Source organism: Pleuronectes platessa, chromosome 20 (assembly GCF_947347685.1).
Source record: "Pleuronectes platessa chromosome 20, fPlePla1.1, whole genome shotgun sequence".
Lineage (NCBI taxonomy): Eukaryota > Metazoa > Chordata > Actinopteri > Pleuronectiformes > Pleuronectidae > Pleuronectes > Pleuronectes platessa.
In genome coordinates this window covers 13,340,433-13,361,136 of record NC_070645.1, presented here as the reverse complement: position 1 = coordinate 13,361,136, position 20,704 = coordinate 13,340,433, and the positions used below count along the sequence as shown (strand labels likewise).

The following is a 20,704-nucleotide window of genomic DNA, read 5'->3' as shown; positions in this document are numbered from 1 at the left end:
AGCAGCTGAACTATTTAATAGGTCAGTCGGTGACAGTAATGTTTTCCAAGAATTAGGCAACTGCTCCTCATGTGACTGGAGCGTGGAAGGTTCCTGTCAGCACTTTGATTCTATTTTCAAACCAGCTGATGGGAGACAAAGCAATAAAAAAAGAAGTGAGGCGTTTATTTCATCCATGATGACGGCGGCACATTTTCAGCCGAGGAAACGCGATGCCTCCATACACGAGATCGTGTCGAACATTTCCAAATAAAACTGACTAATGTTCCGATGTGTTCTGCTCAGGAAAGTGCTGTAGAAAAAGGAAGTGCAGTCTCTGAAGCATCCACTAATATTTTCAATAGGACCACTGAGACTACAGCCTTGGTTCTTAGAAAGGCCTACAGATGGTAGCCATATTTGTAGTTCTGCAACAGTTTACTCACAGAATATATAAATACTACCTAATATCTATATGTTTCCGGATTTTGTGAAGTCTTATGATAGCTTGTTTGTTATTTGATGGTACGTTTTTCCCAGCGATGTAAGTATGACTTTTTCCACTGCTCAGCTACAGTCTATTTCCAATAGACGCTTTAAGTAAAAATACTATTCCATAAAAACTGGGAATTCCCTAACCATTATGCAAAGACCCCCTCAAACCCACAGACACACACACACACACCCCCAGGCCACAGCGTGAACACAATCAGGCTACACTTCCTGGCAGAGCTTCACTTATCTCTGTGCATTGAAGTTGAGTTCCACACAGAACGTTTTGACGACTGTAGTCTTCTTCACATGTTTTCTCCTGTTGGCTCAGTAGCATCGAATCTCACAACGCCACACACACGCTTTACCACCCGCACCTGGTTGTGATCATATTCTTCCTTTGTTGTTGTTCAATGGTGGTTTCGCAGACAGATTTTGTGGGCATTACAGTTTGGTTAAAAAAAGGAAAAACTCTTCTATGACAATACGTTAGTCGCATAAACTATTTGATGTTCTTAACAATAGACGTATGAATAATTACTTGTTTTACTGTTATATTTCAATATTTTAATTTCAAATTCAGTCAACAGGTATAATTTAAAGCGATGGACATTCAAGGTAAATTTTGAATCTTTTAAATCCCCCCACCTCTGGTCCCACATAAGGGCAATAGTAACAATTTAATATACTAAAAATTAAATTAAAAATTAATAAACGAAGGTGGCCCAGGTACGTGCTTGTGCGATTTTCCATTATGTTTTAATCATCCAAGAAGAGAGTCAGACATCCTAGTTTCAGCTGCAGTAGTGCATTTCTTTCTCTCACATGAGAACGGCTCTCTCAGTCTCTTGTCTGTGCACCTGTCACTCAGAATCTCTTGCTCTGGTGAGTGACCTTTTTGTAATGTACTGATGTGGTGAGTGTATCATCACCGCTGAATGCTGAATCTTCTGTCCTCCTCTAAACAGCAAAAGAAAATCTTCTGCAGATTAAAAATACACTTGAAACACTAAGAGGACATCACAGCTCTCAATATCTTATTACCTTAAACCATAACCTCTGGTGCTCTCTCAACCTCCCTCTCTCTCAGGTCAGGTGTGTGTCAGTGTGTGTGCATGACCCGCGCAGCCAAGTACCTCTCCTCCCTGCAGAGCCTACAGCCCTCCATGTGTCTACAGACAGATGTGCAGAGCAGATGTTCCTACACTGCAGACAGACCTCTGTGTGCCTTCCTATAGCGCAGCATCACTTTTTAAACCCAAGAACTCAAACAGATGAATTAATGTTATCACAAATTGAAACACACAAGCGCTCACGTCCACGTTTTGACTCTATTTGTCTGAGGAGCTTCCAGGCTGCACTGTCTCGTGAGTTCAGCTGAAAACATGTCTGGTACAGCAGCAGGTGGGAAACTACCTCGAGGGAGCCCAGAGCGACTTATCCACCCCGTGTTTGCACACACAGACTCGATCAAGACTACCACACAGACTCTAAAATAAACAGGCATGTCTCATGTTTTATTCAGCAGTAGACCAGCAGCTAAAAATACCCTAAAACACTGAGAGTGTAGGTGAGTGGCAGCTTCGCCCATTCCCTCCTCTCCTCAGTCCATTAGCCGCTGCAGAGCCAGCAGAGCCACGATTACAGGGCCCGCCTCGCTGTCTCATTGCAGAACTGTTATGTTCACTCCGGGCTCGGCTGGGTTCAATCGGGAGAGTCGTCAAAGTGAAATCACAGAGAGGGGGAAATGAGGATGAAATCTGAGAAAATGAGAACGAGTCTGATCTTAAAGAAATTCAAATTAGATTATAATCTCATCCGAGACTGTTATGTATATCTGCGAAATATGAAGTGACAACCAGCATCCTCTATCTTAAGTTAGCATTAGAGATATTGCATTAAAACTTTTCACTTCCCGATAGCTGGATTTGTGTATCAGGCAATACTAAGTACTGATCTGATACCAGTGCATAAAAAAAGTTATTAACATCATAATGTGTTACATCCTTAAACAGACAGGACTCCATATTTTGTTTCCTAACTTTAGATCTCTTTGCACACTACTGTCGTTCTCAACAAAAAGTATATGAGGGCCGACCAAAAGAAATAGATACATAATGCATCAGATTAATTTTAAGTGCATCCTCTGCTTGACAGCCTGACTTATTTGAAGTGAAATTCAGATATTCAGAGGTCGCTGCATATGCTACTAACCCTGTATGGAAGTGACGATTGCCATCACTGGTGTATGACCTGGTTCAGGTGACACCCTTAGAAAACAATTACATACAGAAAATGAACACAATAGAACTTATTATTATCTAGTTTGACAGCTATAGGTGAAAAGTAACATAAAGAAATCCAGGAATACATAAACATCACCTCTTTTAAAGAGCTCGAAACATAAGCCTAGCACACCATACCAATTGCTGTTTCATTTGTGGGAATTTCCAGCATGAAATTTTAGCAGGACAGTGTAGCCGTTGTTTAGGAGCAGCGAAGAAGAAGGGACTTTAGGGGATAGATTTGCATACTCGCTGGTGCACAACACAGCATTTCCGGGAGAAGCTGAGGTTTATACTTTATACTATACTATAGCATGTGGGTAAACCCCTACCTTCACTCTGTTCTATATTTAAATAAATGTTTTTCCTTTGATTAATTAGCTTAGAGTGATCCAATCAAATGCATAGAATACCTTTTTCTAGAAGCAGCTTCAATCCCTACAACCTGCTGTTATAAATGCTTCTTTAAAACTGATGCAGGGTCTTTGATTCAAAGCCCTTGAATACAAAAATCACATCTTTTAGTTTTTAAACAGTGAAGACAAAGATTTGTGTGATCATCGTCATCATTTTTGCTCTGTAGATTTTCTGCGAAATTATTTTCCCTCGGAGCCAAAGAAAGAAACCTGCCAGCGGGTGCAAAAGTGTTTTTAATTAAAGAAGACTTAATTAGGAGATGACTTAATTCTCTCTGCTTCTTAAATCAGATCAGCATCCCCGACCAAACTGAACATTCGAGTAGGGATAGAAATAAGCTGCTGACCGTATCTAAAGCCCTTTTCACTCTCCATCTTTATTATTAGGACCATTTATTTTTCATAATCCGCGATGCACTGTCATGTGTTCGTATGAGGGACAGTATTAAATATATGTTTTGTATTTGAAAGCCTTCGTTAAGTGGATGGTTTTATAGTCATTAGTAAACCTACATCTTGAACTTCTAGCGTAGTGAGGACTTCATTTCCATTCCAAGTGACCCTTGTACGAACCTTTACCATCACAACTAAATGTTGTCTTTATCTTCAGCAGATCACCAGTTGTGTGCAGATATGTATACGTAGTAATGTCAGATGGTCATAATTGGTTCGAATAACATACTATAGTAAATATTATTTATTAAATGTATTTTCTTTACTTACTTTCAATATGGATGATGAAATCTAATCAATCTATGTGACAAAAAGACACACACACACACACACACACACACACACACCGCCACACACACACACACACACACACTCGACCCTGTCATCTAAGAAAGCCCTCCCCTGCTCAAGGCTGCAGTTTCTAATTAAACCTCGTGGGGCCTCGCGAGGCCGGCCGGGCTGTCAAAGAGCCGCAGACAGCTTCACAGCAAACAAGCAGAGACTGAGGGCACTATCAAAGTAATGAACCTGAGGCCAGACTCCTAACCCCACGTAAAGTCTGCACGCTGCAGGCCTTTCCACTCTAATGAGGGGAAGCGATTAAGCTGCCGGGTCGTGTTGCTGACTTCAGCTGCAGCTCAGAGTTTCGGAGCGCGGGGAGAGTTGCAACGTGTCCTCCCACTGTTTTTATTAGCACCTCTAATGCCGGGAAGAACATACTAATGGGGCTGCAGACGTGACCGAGGGGGGCAAAGAAAATGACTGTTGCAATGACAGGATCAACCAAACAAAGGCTGGATTTCATGCACATTATTGTAATTTAAAACCCAAGCCTAAAGAAAAAGGAGCTCTTTTATTATAAATAACTTTGACTAAGCTCCATAGCGTAGATACAGAAACAAGAGTGGGTTCATAGGCACATTTGAGCAACTCAGTTTGGTCTCAGGGGACAGATGGTCCTCAGTGGAGGTGGACACAGGCGAGAACTAAGCCCGACTGAGGAATCCCTCCTTACCTTTCCAAAGTCCCTGACGTCGAAAAGGTCGAAGGCCTCGAACAGCTCGCTCTTCTTCATGCCGAACGTCTCGCTGCACGCCGCCAGGAAAGTCCTGATATTCTTCAGGCACAGGAACTGCATTGGGGGGGACAGAAAGGTTCGTCAGCCAGTGACTCACATAGAAAAAACGTACAGGCAGCAATGTGTTATCTTTCGTTTTTCTTTGTCTGCATGCTTTCGCTCTGTTTGTCTAATAGCGTGCGGCTTTGGACACTGGAGGGCCACAGCTGTGACAGACAGATGAATCAGTGTTTACGGGAAACGCACGAGAGAATCTCGGTTCCTTAATATGATGCCTTTCCAGTAGAAATAGGCCAGCAGACTGGTGGCTAATTAGGGAAGGACAATGCAACAGAGCAGGGAGAGAAAGGCAGAGATCTTATTTACTCCCCCTGTTACAGTACTATGTCTCCGCTGAAGTTATGTAATCAAAAACAGAAGTCATCCCTTAGTAATGAGCTTTCAATGTTAGTGAATCCAGTCCTCATTATGTGCAAAGATGTATTCTAGTGTTTATGTGTCTGTCACACACTAAAGGGAGAGCCGTTTCCCACAACACTTGAAGAGGTAGGTCCGATCCACACAGGTTATCCATTACCCACAAGCCCACTGTTCTTTCTGGATGTCGAAAGGCAGATATGAAGATTAGGTTCATCATATCCAACCGTTTATCTGTCATCAAGTGTACAAGCAGATGCATGTAGATAGACAATCTACAGGCTGCAGATAGCTGCAGCAGTAACAACAACTCAGCATACAGCATAGTGTCACTTTGGCCGTCTATGTAGTTTTTTTTTTGCCTTTCACTCCTTCACGCTACTAAAGCAGATTTTTCACGATGAGGGAACTTTCCGAACTACGTCACCAACAGATTCGGACAACACATAAGGCAGAGGAGCGATAACTGCAGCACCTGGTGGCTACCTGATTTACAAGATATTAGTTTACTATGGTGCATTTAGAGGGAAACAGACAGGAAAGTGGAGTTGGTTTTATGCTTCATGAACACTGTTATACATAATACTGTTGCTGTAAAAAGTAAAATAGTGTTTACATAACTTGAAGCCTGCTTAAAACCATTTTTAATGACAACAAAAATTCCTTCATTAGATCACACAAGCTGCACGTGCACATCTTACACTTAAAACCCTGTTTAACATATTTTCACATGATTAATACAAATACACTTCCACAGAAGTCGTCCGTCTACTATCTGCTCTGGCCTGATGTTATGAGTTAGCAGCGCACTGCTGTTTCTTGTGGTTTCTCACCCCCCTGTTGGTCAGGCCCAGAGACAGGTGCTCTGCTAACTTTGGATTTAGTCCAGTTCAGATAAACACATAATAAACTCCTGAGTTCAGTTCTAAGAGCCCTTTGCTACTAAACAACAAATCCCAGTATCATTTGTTTCTATAATACATCATATCAGAGAATCAGCACAGTAGCTGTATTCCTCCGCTAGTGCAGTTTCAGTCTATATGGGTTTTTTCCATGTCACCGTGACCTTTGACCCCTTTGACCACTGAAATCGAATCAGTTTACATGTGAGTCCCAGTGACTACTGGTCAAAATTTGAAGAAATTCCATTCTCAGACTTGAGACGTCATGTTCAAGAAGAAAAAATCATATTTTGTGAGGTCACAGGGACCTTGACCTTTCACCATTGAATCTTTATCATTTCACCTTTGAGTGCCAGCAAACATTTCCTCAAGTCATTCTTGAGATGTTGTGTTCACAACAATGACAGATGAACAAATAACCTAAACATAACGCCTCCTGCCACTGCCGCCAGAGCTGAGGTATACAATATTAATATTACTAATATACTATTCTTTTGCATAGAAGGTTGTTTTTTTTCTTCTACCAAAAAAATGTAATGTTAGTTTGATATAAACAAAGTGACCTTGAAAGGTCAACACATGAAAATACATTATGCGGGTATGCTCAGGAAGAGAAGAACAACAGGGCAGGGAACACTGGGCTTTATTACAGCTGGGGGTGCACCATGACCAAGAAATCCAACAATCAATACAGTCTCTCCTCTAATAAACAAGGTTGTTTACTGAGAGCGCCACGTCCGCGGCCTAAACCTTGAGATAATGATCTTTAATGGGGCTTCGTCCAGAAACTATTCATCTGAATTATGTGCTGAATGGCGCCCGAGGAAACAAAGCTACTGAGAGCTAAAGCCACAGTGTTGGGCAAGCTCTTCTGAGGTGGAGTCCTGTCTGCAGACAGGGAGGGGGAAGAGGATGGTGTCAACATATCGCAGTTAGCCAACGTGCAGATAGCCCATTAGCCTTCCTGTAGCTGATACAGGAGGATGGAACAAAAGAGGGCGCTGGTGAAAGACATTATCAGGAAGTGATGCTTTGTTGCCACATCACAGTGAACCACTGGGTTTGTGTTGACCTGATGAGATCATCTTTAAATGGGCGTTTGAGTTGATTGTTGTTACACAGATGCAGCGTTTCCTCAAATTGAACCTGTCACAAGCAGGAAGTTCCACGTGAGTAACGCGTGACGGCACTTTTGAAACGTGACATCGGCGCCAATACTGTCACAACACACTATCACAGCCTTATATCAGCGGTGAGCAGTGAAAGATGTGGCTGCATTAGTACAAGATATGAAGGAAAGTGAAGCTGCACAGCAGGAGGACTACAAAGTTATTGACGACTAAAATATCTTCACTGTCACTGTTTGCCCCTGAATAGGCAACAATCCATTAAAGCTAGGGTTGGAAATCCCCCACAAATCCCTCACACCCCCCCCCCCCCCCCCCCCCCTCCCCTCCCTCATCGGACCTTTCAACAAAGCCCTGGTCCAGGCAGGCAGGTCAGTCAGTGAGAGATATTGGAATATCACCCAATATGAAGGATTCAAATTTCAAGTATTTGTTACACAGGAGCTACGTTGTTTCACTTTCCCCACCTCAACATGGTTTTTAGTGCAGCTACTGCATCCATGTCCTTTTTTTAACAAATTCCCCAGAGATAAGTTTCCATATACGAATGATTGATCATCATATCCTCTCCTTCTTCTTCTTTTTTTTCCATTGGTTGACAACTTTTACAGGAAGTGGATTTCATGAGCTGTTTCCTGTTCCTTAAAAGTGCTCCCGCTTCCATATCAGCAGGAGGTAGAAGTCGGATTGAGGCCCTGTTCAGCAACGTGTGACAAAATGATTTTATCAGAATAGTCTTGAAAAGCAAAGAGGCTGAACAGAAGAGACAAAGCAGCCATTTTGCAAACTCATTTTGTTATTGCCGACACACCTCCACCCTTACGGTCCAGAGCGAGATCAAAATTGTCCATTCATCAAACGCTCCTGCTGAATAAGGCTTAACAGAGGCCCTGACAAGAATGAGAGCAGCCCGCAGCCAGACAGCTCCAGATAAGAGGCGGCGTAAAGCGGCGAGTGAGCAACGAGTGAACAATATTCCGTGTTTACACTTGTACACATCACTTTCTTTTATCACGCGAGCACATCCTGTCTGCCTGGAGTCTCTGGAGAGTCCCACAGGACCTCGGCGTATTATCTGAGGGAAGCAGCCTCATAGAGCATGTTTTGAAAGAACACTGTCTCTGCTGCACTGAGCTCAAGACAGTGGAGGGAGACGCGTATCAACCAGAGCAGCATGAGGATGCATGAGGCAGTCACCACTAACTGCTCCACTGTCAGCTTCTCTCCCTTATTAGGGATTGACTCTCTGGCGCTCACAAAGTGAATCGCTGTATATGTGTGTGTGTGTGTGTGTGAGCACTGTATTACAGTCAACTAGTCAACATTAAATATATCTGTTTTCTCATTTATTTTAATGATTTACATGTGCAGGGTAATAAGAACTAGACCAACCCAGCCAATGTGACAGATCCCAACCTCAAATATAATTTTAAGATTTTTGTCAGAATCTGGTCTAGGTCCCAATGGGCTCAGGTTGGGAATCCACACCATTATGTATGCTTTGACACTGTGCCGTTAGAACTAAAGGTGAAAACACAAGCAGCCTGTTTCGCCACTTAACAAGCATCATGTCTGTGAATATGAGGAGACAACCAGCGCCAGTGGAGCACGTCCCGAATCCAGGCATCGTTTACTGCTGCAAAGCCATTTACGACACGACCGGTAAGAGATGGAGGGATACCACTTGAGAGGACAGGCTCCTCTTTCCAGAACTTAAGAAATTAAGTCGTAAAATAGTGTGATGGCCGCTGCCAACAATTTCATCGAGCTGCCGAGCTCTCTTGATATCCTGATCAATGTAAGTATTCTCTGAGGTGTTGTACAAGCTCAGACAGAGTCAGTAGTTATGAGATCTCCATGGGCCTTTTCCAGAAAAACTATTTCAAATGATATTTGTGTGGTCAGTTAGCTCGGCTGTATTTTTTTTTAATGCATAGGGAAAACAAGCAATGTGTGTCAGAGACGGGGGAACACAGACGACACTGCATGTGGCTCAGGTCATGTTCAAACACAAAAAACAGAATAGCTGTTGGGTTGAGGTCGGGCTCGGTTAGCTTCCTCTTGTGCTTGAACGAGTTCAGAAAAAGAACGTCTCTCTACTTATGCTACTAAATAAGTCTCAGAAGAAATAGAAGAGAAGAAAAGCATGGCAAGGTAGCGATTTATCATCTCATATACAATATGTATTGTGAGGTATAGCAAATGTATTTCAAGAATACGTAAAATCATTACGAGGGAACGCAGAAGTAATCCCCATAAGAGCAACTATCTGGAATATAAAGCACAGAAATATTCCTGTAAGACCAGCCATCTTGCTGATATGAGCCGGGTCGTGCTCTGTATCCACAGTGAGAGTCAAATATCCAAGTCTCAGCTCCATAGCAACAAGCTGCAGCCTTTATGGCCCCTGTGTGTATTGTGGCGCTTAATGAAATCCTGTCCTTGCTCTCTCATAGATCTGCGCAATGAAACACAGCCAGAGTTTCGCGGCTTAAACCTCTCTGAGCATCGATTAATGGCAATCAAGTAGATGATTCTCTTGCAACGGGGGAATCGAGGCCTGTGCAAAGAATCTAATTTGGTGTTTAAAAGCTGTCTCTCTCTCCCGTCCTCGCTCAGAGCCAGTCTGGGAGGGCGCAGGGGGAAATTATTGAGAGGAAACCATGCAGACGTAAAATGAGACAATGACATTAGACATTAGATTTAACCCCTGATGGGTTAAGTCATATCCAGTGGATGACATATCGCGGTCTAAGAGATTGGGTCACTTCCATGTCATGTTGGAGCGTTTGTCAGCTGCAGCACCAGGAAATGGGAGGCGGGCGTAGGCGAAGGTCTGCTGACACTGACGAAACCGACAGTCTGTGTCAGCCGGAGGTCCGTGGCCAGACAGCTTTCTTATATTAATGAAATACTGTCCGAATAACGCAGAGTTCAGCAGCTCTTCACAGTGCAGTATCAGATTTTATTGTCCCCTCCGCTTTCTGGTTTAAGGTGTGATAACCCACACACTTGGTGCACCAGCCTGGAAAGCAGTGACGTAAAAGACTGATTGTGTTTCCACTGACTTTTTCCGGTCACTTTCATGACTCTGAATAATCCCTGTTAGCTGCACGGTGACAACCTCTTTATCGCCTCTCTCATCACATTTCCTGAAATGGACTTCTGTGTTTCCAGGTGCTGCTCCACCTGATCCTTCCACACACTGTTGCATAATTGTAACATATTAACAAGCAAACAGCTGTTACTGGCTAAAGCTGCATGAATATGAAGTGACATAAAACAACATGTAATACGTTTGTCACTCAAAATGATCACCTGACTCTACCGTTCCTCTCGGATCTACGGAGCGTGTTAGTCTCTTTCTGCTACTTTTCGTTGTTTCGGTTTTCCAGCCATACTGTTTATGGTTTCTTCTAAGTTCTCATCAACCTCTTTTCACATAACCTACTCAGCAGCAAACTGCAGATGAGAAACTGGTGAACATAGGTGAGCATTTAGCATCTGAAGAGCCTGATGTTTTACCACAAGAGGTGGTGGTGACCAAAACTAAAGCTAAAAGAAAGGAAATAATTGACTGTTAGGTGATGAAAAACACATATCCCCACTAATGATGTTGCTCCATGTGTGCAGCAGCTTGTTGTCCAAGTCTGCTCCAAGTCTTCAAGTGAGCAGAGATATATATTACAGAAGGATCAGCTACTCTCTGTTCCTGCAACACAACCAGCCAAAAAAGATGGTTAGCAGGGTTATATACCGCTCAGAAGTTTTCCATTTCCAATAAGAGAAATGAGACAGTAGTTCTGGATTACATGTTGCTCAACCTCAAGCTCAGTTCTGAAAACTGACCTCTGAAAAACAACAATAAGAGAAGTGTGAAATCTCTGCATCTTCCCCTTTGCGTTGTCAAACTACAAAAGTGCATCACGGCCATCTGCTCCCGAGACAGACGCAGCCTGTTGCTTCTGCATGCTCTCAAGGACGTCTGACTGCATTAACATGTATTAACGTATGTACAGTTATGGTATAAAGGTTAATGAGATCAGCTGTAGGGACATTTAAAATGAAAGGAGCAGAGATGACAGAAAACAGGCCCCCTGATACCCGACCCCACCTGAGCAGGCACGAGGCCACGAGGGAAAACTCTGTACCTCCCCCACATCACCAATGAGTGTCTCTGCGGCAATTTTCTATTAAATCCTGGTTTTAACCCCAATGACCTCCAGATATAGGTCCCCCACCCCCACCCCCCACTAGACAACAGAATTGAATTAGTGTGAGAGTGTGAGATGTGAATCTCCTCGGCCGTGGTAGCACTATGTAGGGGTGTGAGGGGTAAAGGGTTGGTATATACAGAGGAAGCCCCGGAGGAATGGAATATCACATAAATTGAGTGACACATGCATCTCATACACATGAACGTATGAATGCACAAACACTGAGGCGTGAATGGTGAGCAGTCACCTCCTCCTCCTCCTCCTCCTCCTCCTCCTCCTCCTTCTCCTCCTCCTTGAAGACTGTGTTTAAAAAACTGTGAATAATGCTTCGCTCTGCTGCATGAACGAGGATGGTCAACTGCTGTCTGACTCTCGGATGTGTGTGCGTGTGTGTGTGTCTGTGTGTGTGTGTGTGTGTGTGTGTGTGTGTGTGTGTGTGTGTGTGTGTGTGTGTGTGTGTGTGTGTGTGTGTTTGTTTCACTAATGTGGTTCCCTGAAAGCTGACACTTTATTAGCACTTGGATTTTCCAGATCCCAGCATCAGAAAGGCCTCTGATATGTAAATGTATGTAAATGAGATTATGTTTTCTCAAAGATTTCCACCCACTTGGTTGACTGGTCATCAATAAATGGTTCTGATTCTGTTTTGAGAGTTGAAGGTCAAACAAGAAGGGATTTGTAGGGAGTACCTCATTAGCCAGAGCTGTAGCTACAATGATAGCAATTAGAAATGTTTCACACTCGAAGGGAACTACACATAGTTATTTAAAGGCATCACTTTTTATGTGGTTCTAGATTTATCTATTAATTTATCAATGTTTTTTTTAAGTCAGAAGTTCAATGAAGTTCTATGACATTCAACCACTAATTGAATTTGTTTTTAAAAGGGTTTAACTCGAACCAGTTCAGACAACAATGGTATAAATCATCACTTCCATACAGGGTGAATAGCATGAAGCTTTTAAATTACATAACGTCTTTGATTTTTGAAATGCACTTGTATCAGATCAGTACATTTCTATATTTCTTCATAATAATACTGACAACAAGCTGTACAAGTCAATAAATAGCCCTTACTGGTTTCTTAATGTCTCCATTACACAAATAAGGACGTTCCCATATCCAACAAACGGCGACCACCACTCACCTCCACCCAAACAAGACACCTCATACATAACAGTCCCTGCAGGATAAGACATGGAGTCAACAAACAGCAGCGCCATCCATCTCCATACCGAGTCCCTTGCACATGCACAAAAAATGCATGTATGACACGTAGACAGAAGCATGAATGTTTATTTAGGCAGTCTTACACTTCTCTGTAGGGCTTAACCACAGTGCTCGGTTTCCACTACAGTGAATCTGACAGTTGCAAACATGCACAGATGCACACACACCCGCACACACACACACAAACACACACACTTTTCTGCTGGCTGCCACTATGGTTGTATCATCTGGATAAACATAGGATTCTTGACTGCTCTCATTCTTCCACAGAAGCAAAGCACTGGCATCCGCATCAAATGAAAGGGTCTGACTGTAACTATCATATGTTATTGTAACTGTTATCGTAGGAGGAGTTATATAATATAACAAATCACGGAAATAATAATAAAGCTTTATAAGTTGTACTGTTAGCTGTGAGATCTCCTCTATTGTGGATACGAACATGTCACTTTCAATGATGACGGTTTGAGAGTAAAGACAATAGACAGTATTGACTTTCTCTGAGCTTCCAGAGCACTCAGCAGTGATTAACTGAGCCCCACACCCCCGACATAGGGAAACTGAGTAACACAATAAGCATCGACTGCAGGTACATTCTCCCACCACTGAATAACGCCTAATAAAATCTGCATTTGCATTACCTTCACCTCACCATACACTGGAGCAGAGCTCTTTAATGGTGGGCTTCGGATCAGGCCTGTTACCTTGGTGACGGAATGAAAGGTCAGCGCACGGCGTGCACGTGCACTCGCGTGAGTGAGTGCACGTGCAACACAATCTTGTCTCTGCGAGTATCTGCGTCCATGCCAGTGCACATAAAGCGCTGCGTGAACGTGCATGTCATCCTGATGACACCGCGGAGCGAATCAGTGCGACTACATTACGCCGCGTTGGAATTTTCTGCCTGCACATTTCTTCGGCAACGTGGCCTGTCCGCTGTGATGTGGCGTTTGCACTCGGACAGGTGTGATCCTCTCCTCACAGTGAATCATTGAGGGCAGCCAGGCGACAGGAACCCAGGGGAGGTCATCACGAGCCTCACGGGCTGCAGCCAAACACTCCACATACTAGGAGCATGCAATTTGCAGCATGTGAAGTATGCGTAGTGTTAGTATGCAAACTGTGGAGTATCGGTATGCACAGAATATAGATGATAGTGTTACAGTGACTGATTAAATGTGACCCATGATTCTTTGCGCCTCATTGTTCCCATAGAAACAAGACAGAAGGCTACAAATTCTACATGACAGGACGGATGATCAAAAAAGGAACCAACGGCAAAATCATGCAGCAAAATTATCATAATATAAACGACTATTGAGAAGCAGAAGAGCTTCATCCTCTGGCAGTAAGGTCACATCCATCGGATATTAAGACTTTACAGAGAACTACCACAGACTGTGTTCTAGTACCAATCAGTCTGCTGGTTTATCACCTCCCCAATAAAGAATATTTCAAATTTGGGTTGTCAAGATGCCAACATTTTTTACTTTGAAACAATACTTGTATTAAAAAAAAATCATACTCTATACCACTTTCAATAAAAGGACAATGAGTAATAAGCTTCTGTTATGTTGAGAACTATTTTTCATGGAGAACTTTTTTTTGAATTAATACATATTTTAGGACTTATTAATGAATCCAAGGAATGGATGTATACGTAAAAAGAAAGAGAAAATGGATAATGATGAACTATTGTATAAGCACTGTCATGGTGTCGCTTTTGTTAATCAGCAGATGAAATAATCACCACATGAATCCATATTGAAAACAATCGATAGTTACAGTTCTATGCAAACTGTTATGAGTGTCACCTCAACAACGTGCAGATGCATGACTAGTAATAATCTAATGATATTCAAGTATAACTGTCCCATAGCTGCAAAATGTAGTACTTTTACATTTAATACTTTAAGTACATTTTCCTGACTATGCGAGCAGGGTTGCATTTACATTAACTTGTAGGAAAAATGGTATTACTACAGTGTGTATTAGTACTTTTACTGAAGCGCTCCTTATTCTGATTGTAGTTCTGCTCGTCTAGATTTTGACCGTATTGAAAATGGAATTAAGGGAGTTTGAGGAAGTATCAAATTAGATTTATTTAACTATAAACTTTGGTTTATTTAACTATAAAACAAACCACAGACTAACTAGTAAAGCAATGGTTGGTCTCCTAAACAAGTGGTGAAAAGTTTGTTTGAACAGTAGTTTTTCCATCCAGTGCTCCATTCTTACAACTCCCTTCTGGTTCATTATCAAGAACATTAGAGTTCAGTTCCAGTGACAATCCCACGTTTGACTTCCTTCCTAATTACACTAATTCTAATCTGAGCCCAATGTGTAACCTCTTGGTAACATTTACATTTTTAGAAGTCTTATGTTAAGTTTTCCCTCACAATCCCTATCTGTAGCCTGAGTCCATATGAGAGAAAAGAATCTGGATTGGATTTTCTAGCTCTCCGTCGTTCTCTTTCTCCCACGCTGTCTCGCTCTGACTTTTTTTGTCTCTGCGAGCGCCGAGCGGAGCCTTTGAAGCCCGCTGCTCCGAGACTTCAGAGTGTGAGCGCTGCTTCTCTCTTCGCCGCCTGACACCACAGGACCTAAAGTCTCTGCTTGATGAAATATACATACACGCCATGTAAAAAGTACGATGGTTTTCTCTGAGTTTGCTTTACGTCCAAATGTAACACGTTTGTCGAGCTCGCCTGAAGTCATGTTCGGGTCAGTGTTGAGCTCAACCTGTGTCTGACCTGTGTTGTTATCAGAGAAGAATCAACTTAGAAGTGAAAGTTATATGACATCTTATGATGCGCCCGCCTTCTCACGTGATGACAGCTTCTCATCTGCATGGATTGAAGGAACTCAATTAAAAATCGGAGGTCTGCTCATATAAGAATATTAGATGTATCATCGTCTGTGTGTAGTCGACAACTGACAAATCAAAGAAACTATAAAGCGGTACTATTTTAGGAATATTGATATATTGATGTCAGTTTTTACATTGAACTAAATGGATTCTTTTCTCAAAAAGCTTCTGTTTTTTATTAAAATGTGAAAATGAAGTTTCCTCTTTTCCTCTTGTTCCTTTTTAACTCATTTAAAAAAAAAAACACACAACTTAAAAGCTTCAATTCTCAAACTTTCCTCTGACTCACTTCTCACTCTCGGATTCGATTGGCCTCACGTGAGATGATTCCCAACACGTGCAGTTGGTCTGTGAGTTGCCTTGGCTAATTAACTCCTGCCATGGAAGATATGAGATTGGTTTAAAATAAAAAACGATCTGTCATGTGTGTTTATGTTCTAGCATAATATACCAATCAGCAGTAATACACATATTCTAATGTGCATCAATAGCCTTCATGGGCATCTCTGTGTCGGTGTAACGTTTCCCTGCTCTTCTCTGTGCAGACGTGCTCCGTCGACGCTCGTTTATCACGCTCTGACTTTCACTTTCCGAAAATGAGGAACGGGCCTCTGAGTCTTTGAAGCCGACTCCAGGAGGCGCAGAGTGAACAGAGAGGCGTCTTTTTCTCTTCATTGCGTCTGACATCTCAGTGCTTTGGTCTGAGCTTGATCAAGCGCATGTTTAGTTTCACTTCCTTCCTCTATTTCATTTCCTGATTTCCTGTGCATGCTGAGGCCGCAGTGTGCGAAAGAGTTGCAGCCGCTGTCCTCATTGTGAGTCTGTTTTCTCTTTCTTCACAAGGTTTGTATTTGAATCAATATATTAAAAAAAAATTTAAAAAAGCACACACAACACAAGCAGCTGTATGCCTTTTTAAATAGACGCATCACTCTAGGTTTATTTTAGCACGCCCTAAAAGTGCAGTCCCTTCAACGCAAAGTAGAATTCACCGCAACATCGACCCACATGTTCCAAGAAGGAGAAGGATGGAGAGAGTGAGCGCTCCATGTGCCTCTTAATGCAGAGCCACTGATTTTTGCACAGAACCGGAAAAAAAAAGCCACTGATTATGTGGCGTTTTTTCTCCGGTAGAGACAGAAAGCAGCAGTTGCTGTGGTTGAGCTTTGTCTAGACTGTGTAATTGTTTCATTACAGGCCTGTAAAGCGACGATCAAAGAGGGTGAACATGTTGCTGATCTTCGCTGGAACTCTGAGCTCTTTGTCTCCCGCCTCGTAAACTTCACGATTTCTTGCGGACATGCACAGAGTAAACAACATTTACGTTTTGTGCACTTCCATATTTCCTCATCTGTCACCGGAAAGGACGCTACAACACAAATCAACAAATTCCATTAGTGAATAGACTCATCCCAGCTCCTCCGCCTTCTAATATCACTGCTTTTTCATCCTGCATCCTGTCGCCGGCTAGCTCTTTGTTCCCTGAGCTTCATACAAATCACCTTATACACACAATTACTGCAGCAGAATGAGAAGCAGCCAACATCACACATGTGGACCCCTCAGAGCTTCTGATGCAATGTGCTTTAATTACGCAGCCCTAGCCGCAGCACAGTGCACCAACCCTTCAGGGCCCTTTAAGTCCTCAGAGATGTGTCTGCTGGGGACCAGGCAGGCTCTTTGTAGCCCCCCCGTACTTTCACTGCCTTTGTCTCTCCGTCTCGTGGGTCCCATGGGTGAGGCCACAGTGGAGTCCCATGTGTTAACACCGGCCAATGATAAAGTAGCTGCCACGGTCCTCATGAATTATGCAGGAGGGGAAGCAACTCCACCCTCAGTTATGTAAATGTAACTTTGGGGGGGGGGGGACAGAGGGAGGAAAGTTGCCGGGAGGGGGGGGTGTCCTTGCATCCAGGGATGTGCAAGTCGAGGGAGGTGGTCTTCAGCCACACGTGGTGGGAATGTGTGAGAAAGGGGAAGAGACGAGTCGGTATCTTCTTACACACATGTGAAGTGGAGAAGATCTATTTAGAAGCTATAGGTGGGTCACAATAGATCATCGTGGGATGGTGCTAGGTTTTTCTCAAGTGAACAGGAAGTAATGCACTTCCCACGAAGCACAGAAGCTGCTTTTCACGACCACCATGGTTCCTCTGGCAAGGAAATGAGAACCACCAAAGAAACTCAGGCTACATCCACACCATCAACTATGCTCCAGAGTTTTAGAGCTGCTGAAATGGAGAAGTCTCTAAAAGCTGCTGTCCATGTTTTAGTTTTACGACTTGGAGGCTGAGTTTCAGTCTGGACGGGCAGAAATGGAGATGTTTGGAAACTATGACGAACCGATTGGGTCTTTTCGATCACCATGTAGCCTTCGCTGATTCGTCAGGCTCCCGTCACATGACTCTCAAAGAAAACAACCGGCATTAGCCTCGGCTACCAGCGTAGAACACAACTTCTTAGCTTTTTCTAACAGCTGTGGTGCAGGGTTAGGGTCAGCATTTTACAACCAAAACTTCCTGTGTACACCAGCACACACATGCCCAGTGTACGTGAGTCGTCGCGTTTTCAGGTTTGTAAGTGCGGACAGGGATAAGAACAAGCTTTTGTAATTTCCCACTACTCTCTAATAGACAGGTGGACCATGGGAAATGCAGTCCAAACACTGTAGTGACAAGTCAGTAGTATTAAAGTAGTCCCTGAGTACAGCTTATCCTCACATGCACTTTGTAAATACATGGTTTAGTGCATAAACCTTCTGCTAATTTGCCTCTGAATGGAGTTTCATCACTGGCTCAGAGTGAGTAAGTCCACCCAGCCATGCATAAAACAAACTGCGCCTATAAATAAACCAGGCCGGGCACTGAGCACCATTCTACACATTGTGTCATTATGTCAACTGGCTGACAGCAAACACTGAACTATTGATGCCTCTCTGTTAGTAATCCTATTGGTCCTCGCGCAACTTCTGATTGTAAATGGACTGATCAGCTCCTCTTACAGCCCCAATCTGGTTTTCTTCGAGGTCTCCGGGTAAGCAGATCCTCAGACGGTGGATTTCCACTCCTCCTGATGACATTAAAACCCTCTCTGCTTTTCTTTTCCAACTGTCCACCTCCACTGTTAGAGACCGGTGGCAGCACATCATATTGACCGCACAACTGTGACATTGAGTTGGGAGTGTTGTGTTTTTTTTCCAGGAAACAAGGCCCACTCCCCCAACCCCCATCCAGTACAACATGGGACAGATATTGAAGCCTTAATCACCTGTTTTGGATCAGATGAAAGGTTTAGGGCATCCGTTACATTATATTACTGCAGTGTGTGTGTGTGTGTGTGTGTGTGTGTGTGTGTGTGTTTGTGTGTGTGTGTGTGTGTGTGTGTGTGTGTGTGTGTTATTAATTTTCCTGCAGGTCTGCAGGCTCAGTGGGTGAGCGTCTACCTCACTGTGTTGTCACCGAGGCAGATTCACTGTTATGAAGGTGAATATTAATCTGGCCGTGGTTCCGGCTGTCCTCTTACTGAAGCAGATGGTCTCTGACAAACAGGAGCCATGTGGTCACAGCCCTCCCATCTATCCATCCATCCATCTATCCATCCATCCATCCATCCACCGATCCATCCTTCCACCTTATATGTTATCACCCCAATAAAAAAAGGCAATGTAATAAAATGTGTTATTACTTATACATGTTATTAATCCTGTGAGATCAATCCACTTCTCTGCTCAGGGAGACCATAACAAACTGTTATTATTGTCAGTAAGCCTTCAGCCACTGTGTCCTCATCACCTATAGGGGGCAGACTGAGGAGACCTGTGTACATAACGGTCCAGTGTTGCCCAACAGTAACAGTTACTCCAAGTTTGCTGTTTTGAGAAAGTAAACTTAAAGAATATGTGTTAGATTCATACCATTCCCTGTGTAACTTTACGCAGCATAAGCAGGTCCAGTTGGGTGGCTTCCAAATTCCCTTTAATTATTTCGCAGTTTTGTGTTTACTTGATCACTGTGATAAAAACGTAAGAGATAGAACAGTATAAAGACCTGTACGTAGAGGTAAGGAGCACAGCGCTTCTTCGGCATGTATTCCGTACACACACTTGGACTTGAGTGACTAAAATGTCAACGATTATCATTTGTTGAAACCTTATTTGTGTGGTTTTCCGCCCTCGGAACACAGGGTGGGAGCTGCAACGAGTTGCGGATCCAAGATTTAAAAAAAGTTAAAACTTCTTCAAACAAATTACTAATTAGTGGCTATTATCATCCCGAAATCCAAATATGACTATTATCGTTCATACTGACATTCACTGGTGTTGTAGCAATAATGCAGGTTTGCAGTAAAGCAAGATATACTGTAAACTGGAATAATCCCAACGAGGTCTGGTTCCGCACTGCATCGGGGTTGTAGTTTCGAAGCGAGGGTGTTTTTTTTGTCTTCTAGTGTGCGCGTCTCTTTGCTCTCACCTGTGACATCTGCGGCCGGAGGTTGATCTCCTTCAGGTTGATGACCTGCGCCCTCAGGTTGTTGAGCAGATGGCACAGCAGGACTCCATCCCGCAGCGTCTGCGCCAGGTCGAACACCTGAGCGGACTCCCACGTCACCCGGTGGTTGGCGGGGAGCACCTTGCAGTTGATCAGCCACAGCGCGCATTGCTTCCAGTACTCCATCATTATTCTGAGTTCCTGCGTGCGTAAAGCGAGGGGTTTCTTGTTTGTCCTTTTTTTGCGCGGGGTGACAGCTCGACGGTGCGTCTTCACACCGAGTCCATGCCCGTTCCGCTCGCTGCGAGAAGCCGGTGGAGGAGCAGAGGCAGGCGGCCGCACTGTGGATGACACTCCGGTGTAGTGAGGCTGTGGATGGAGCGCACCCTGCTCTCTTCCTCTCTCTCTCTCCCTCCCTCTCTCTGACTCTCTCTTCCCTCCCCCTCGCCCTGCTCCTCACCTCTTCCGCCCGCCACCCACAGGCTGCACGTGTGCTTCTGTCACCGACTGAACACTTTCGACTGCATACATTTTTTTCTTTTTTTATTAATCAGCGCTTATTGAAAATCCTATTTTCTCTTTAGGCAGATTACAGACATCCCACCTGCATAAACTGTAGTGATAACACCACTCAATAATAATGATCAATTAGTGATGGAGCATGTTTCTGAGATTATTCCACACATTTCAATTATGCGACAGAAAGCTAATTATTTTCAGTCATTACTCTATCTCACTCTGGTTTTCAAGGG

The 20,704-nt window shown here is 43.4% G+C and overlaps 1 protein-coding gene across 1 annotated transcript in view; it reads right to left on the bottom strand.

Annotated features, from left to right (window-relative positions):
* LOC128425500 (guanine nucleotide exchange factor VAV3) overlaps positions 1–20,322 on the bottom strand; it is a 90,438-nt gene extending 70,116 nt beyond the window's left edge. The window contains exons 1-2 of the mRNA XM_053412112.1: positions 19,935–20,322; positions 4,641–4,757 (exon numbers count right to left, since the gene is read on the bottom strand). Coding sequence (XP_053268087.1) covers positions 4,641–4,757; positions 19,935–20,141 — 324 coding nt within the window. The 5' untranslated portion in view covers positions 20,142–20,322. The remainder of the gene's footprint in view (positions 1–4,640; positions 4,758–19,934) is intronic.
* Positions 20,323–20,704: the final 382 nt, after the last annotated feature.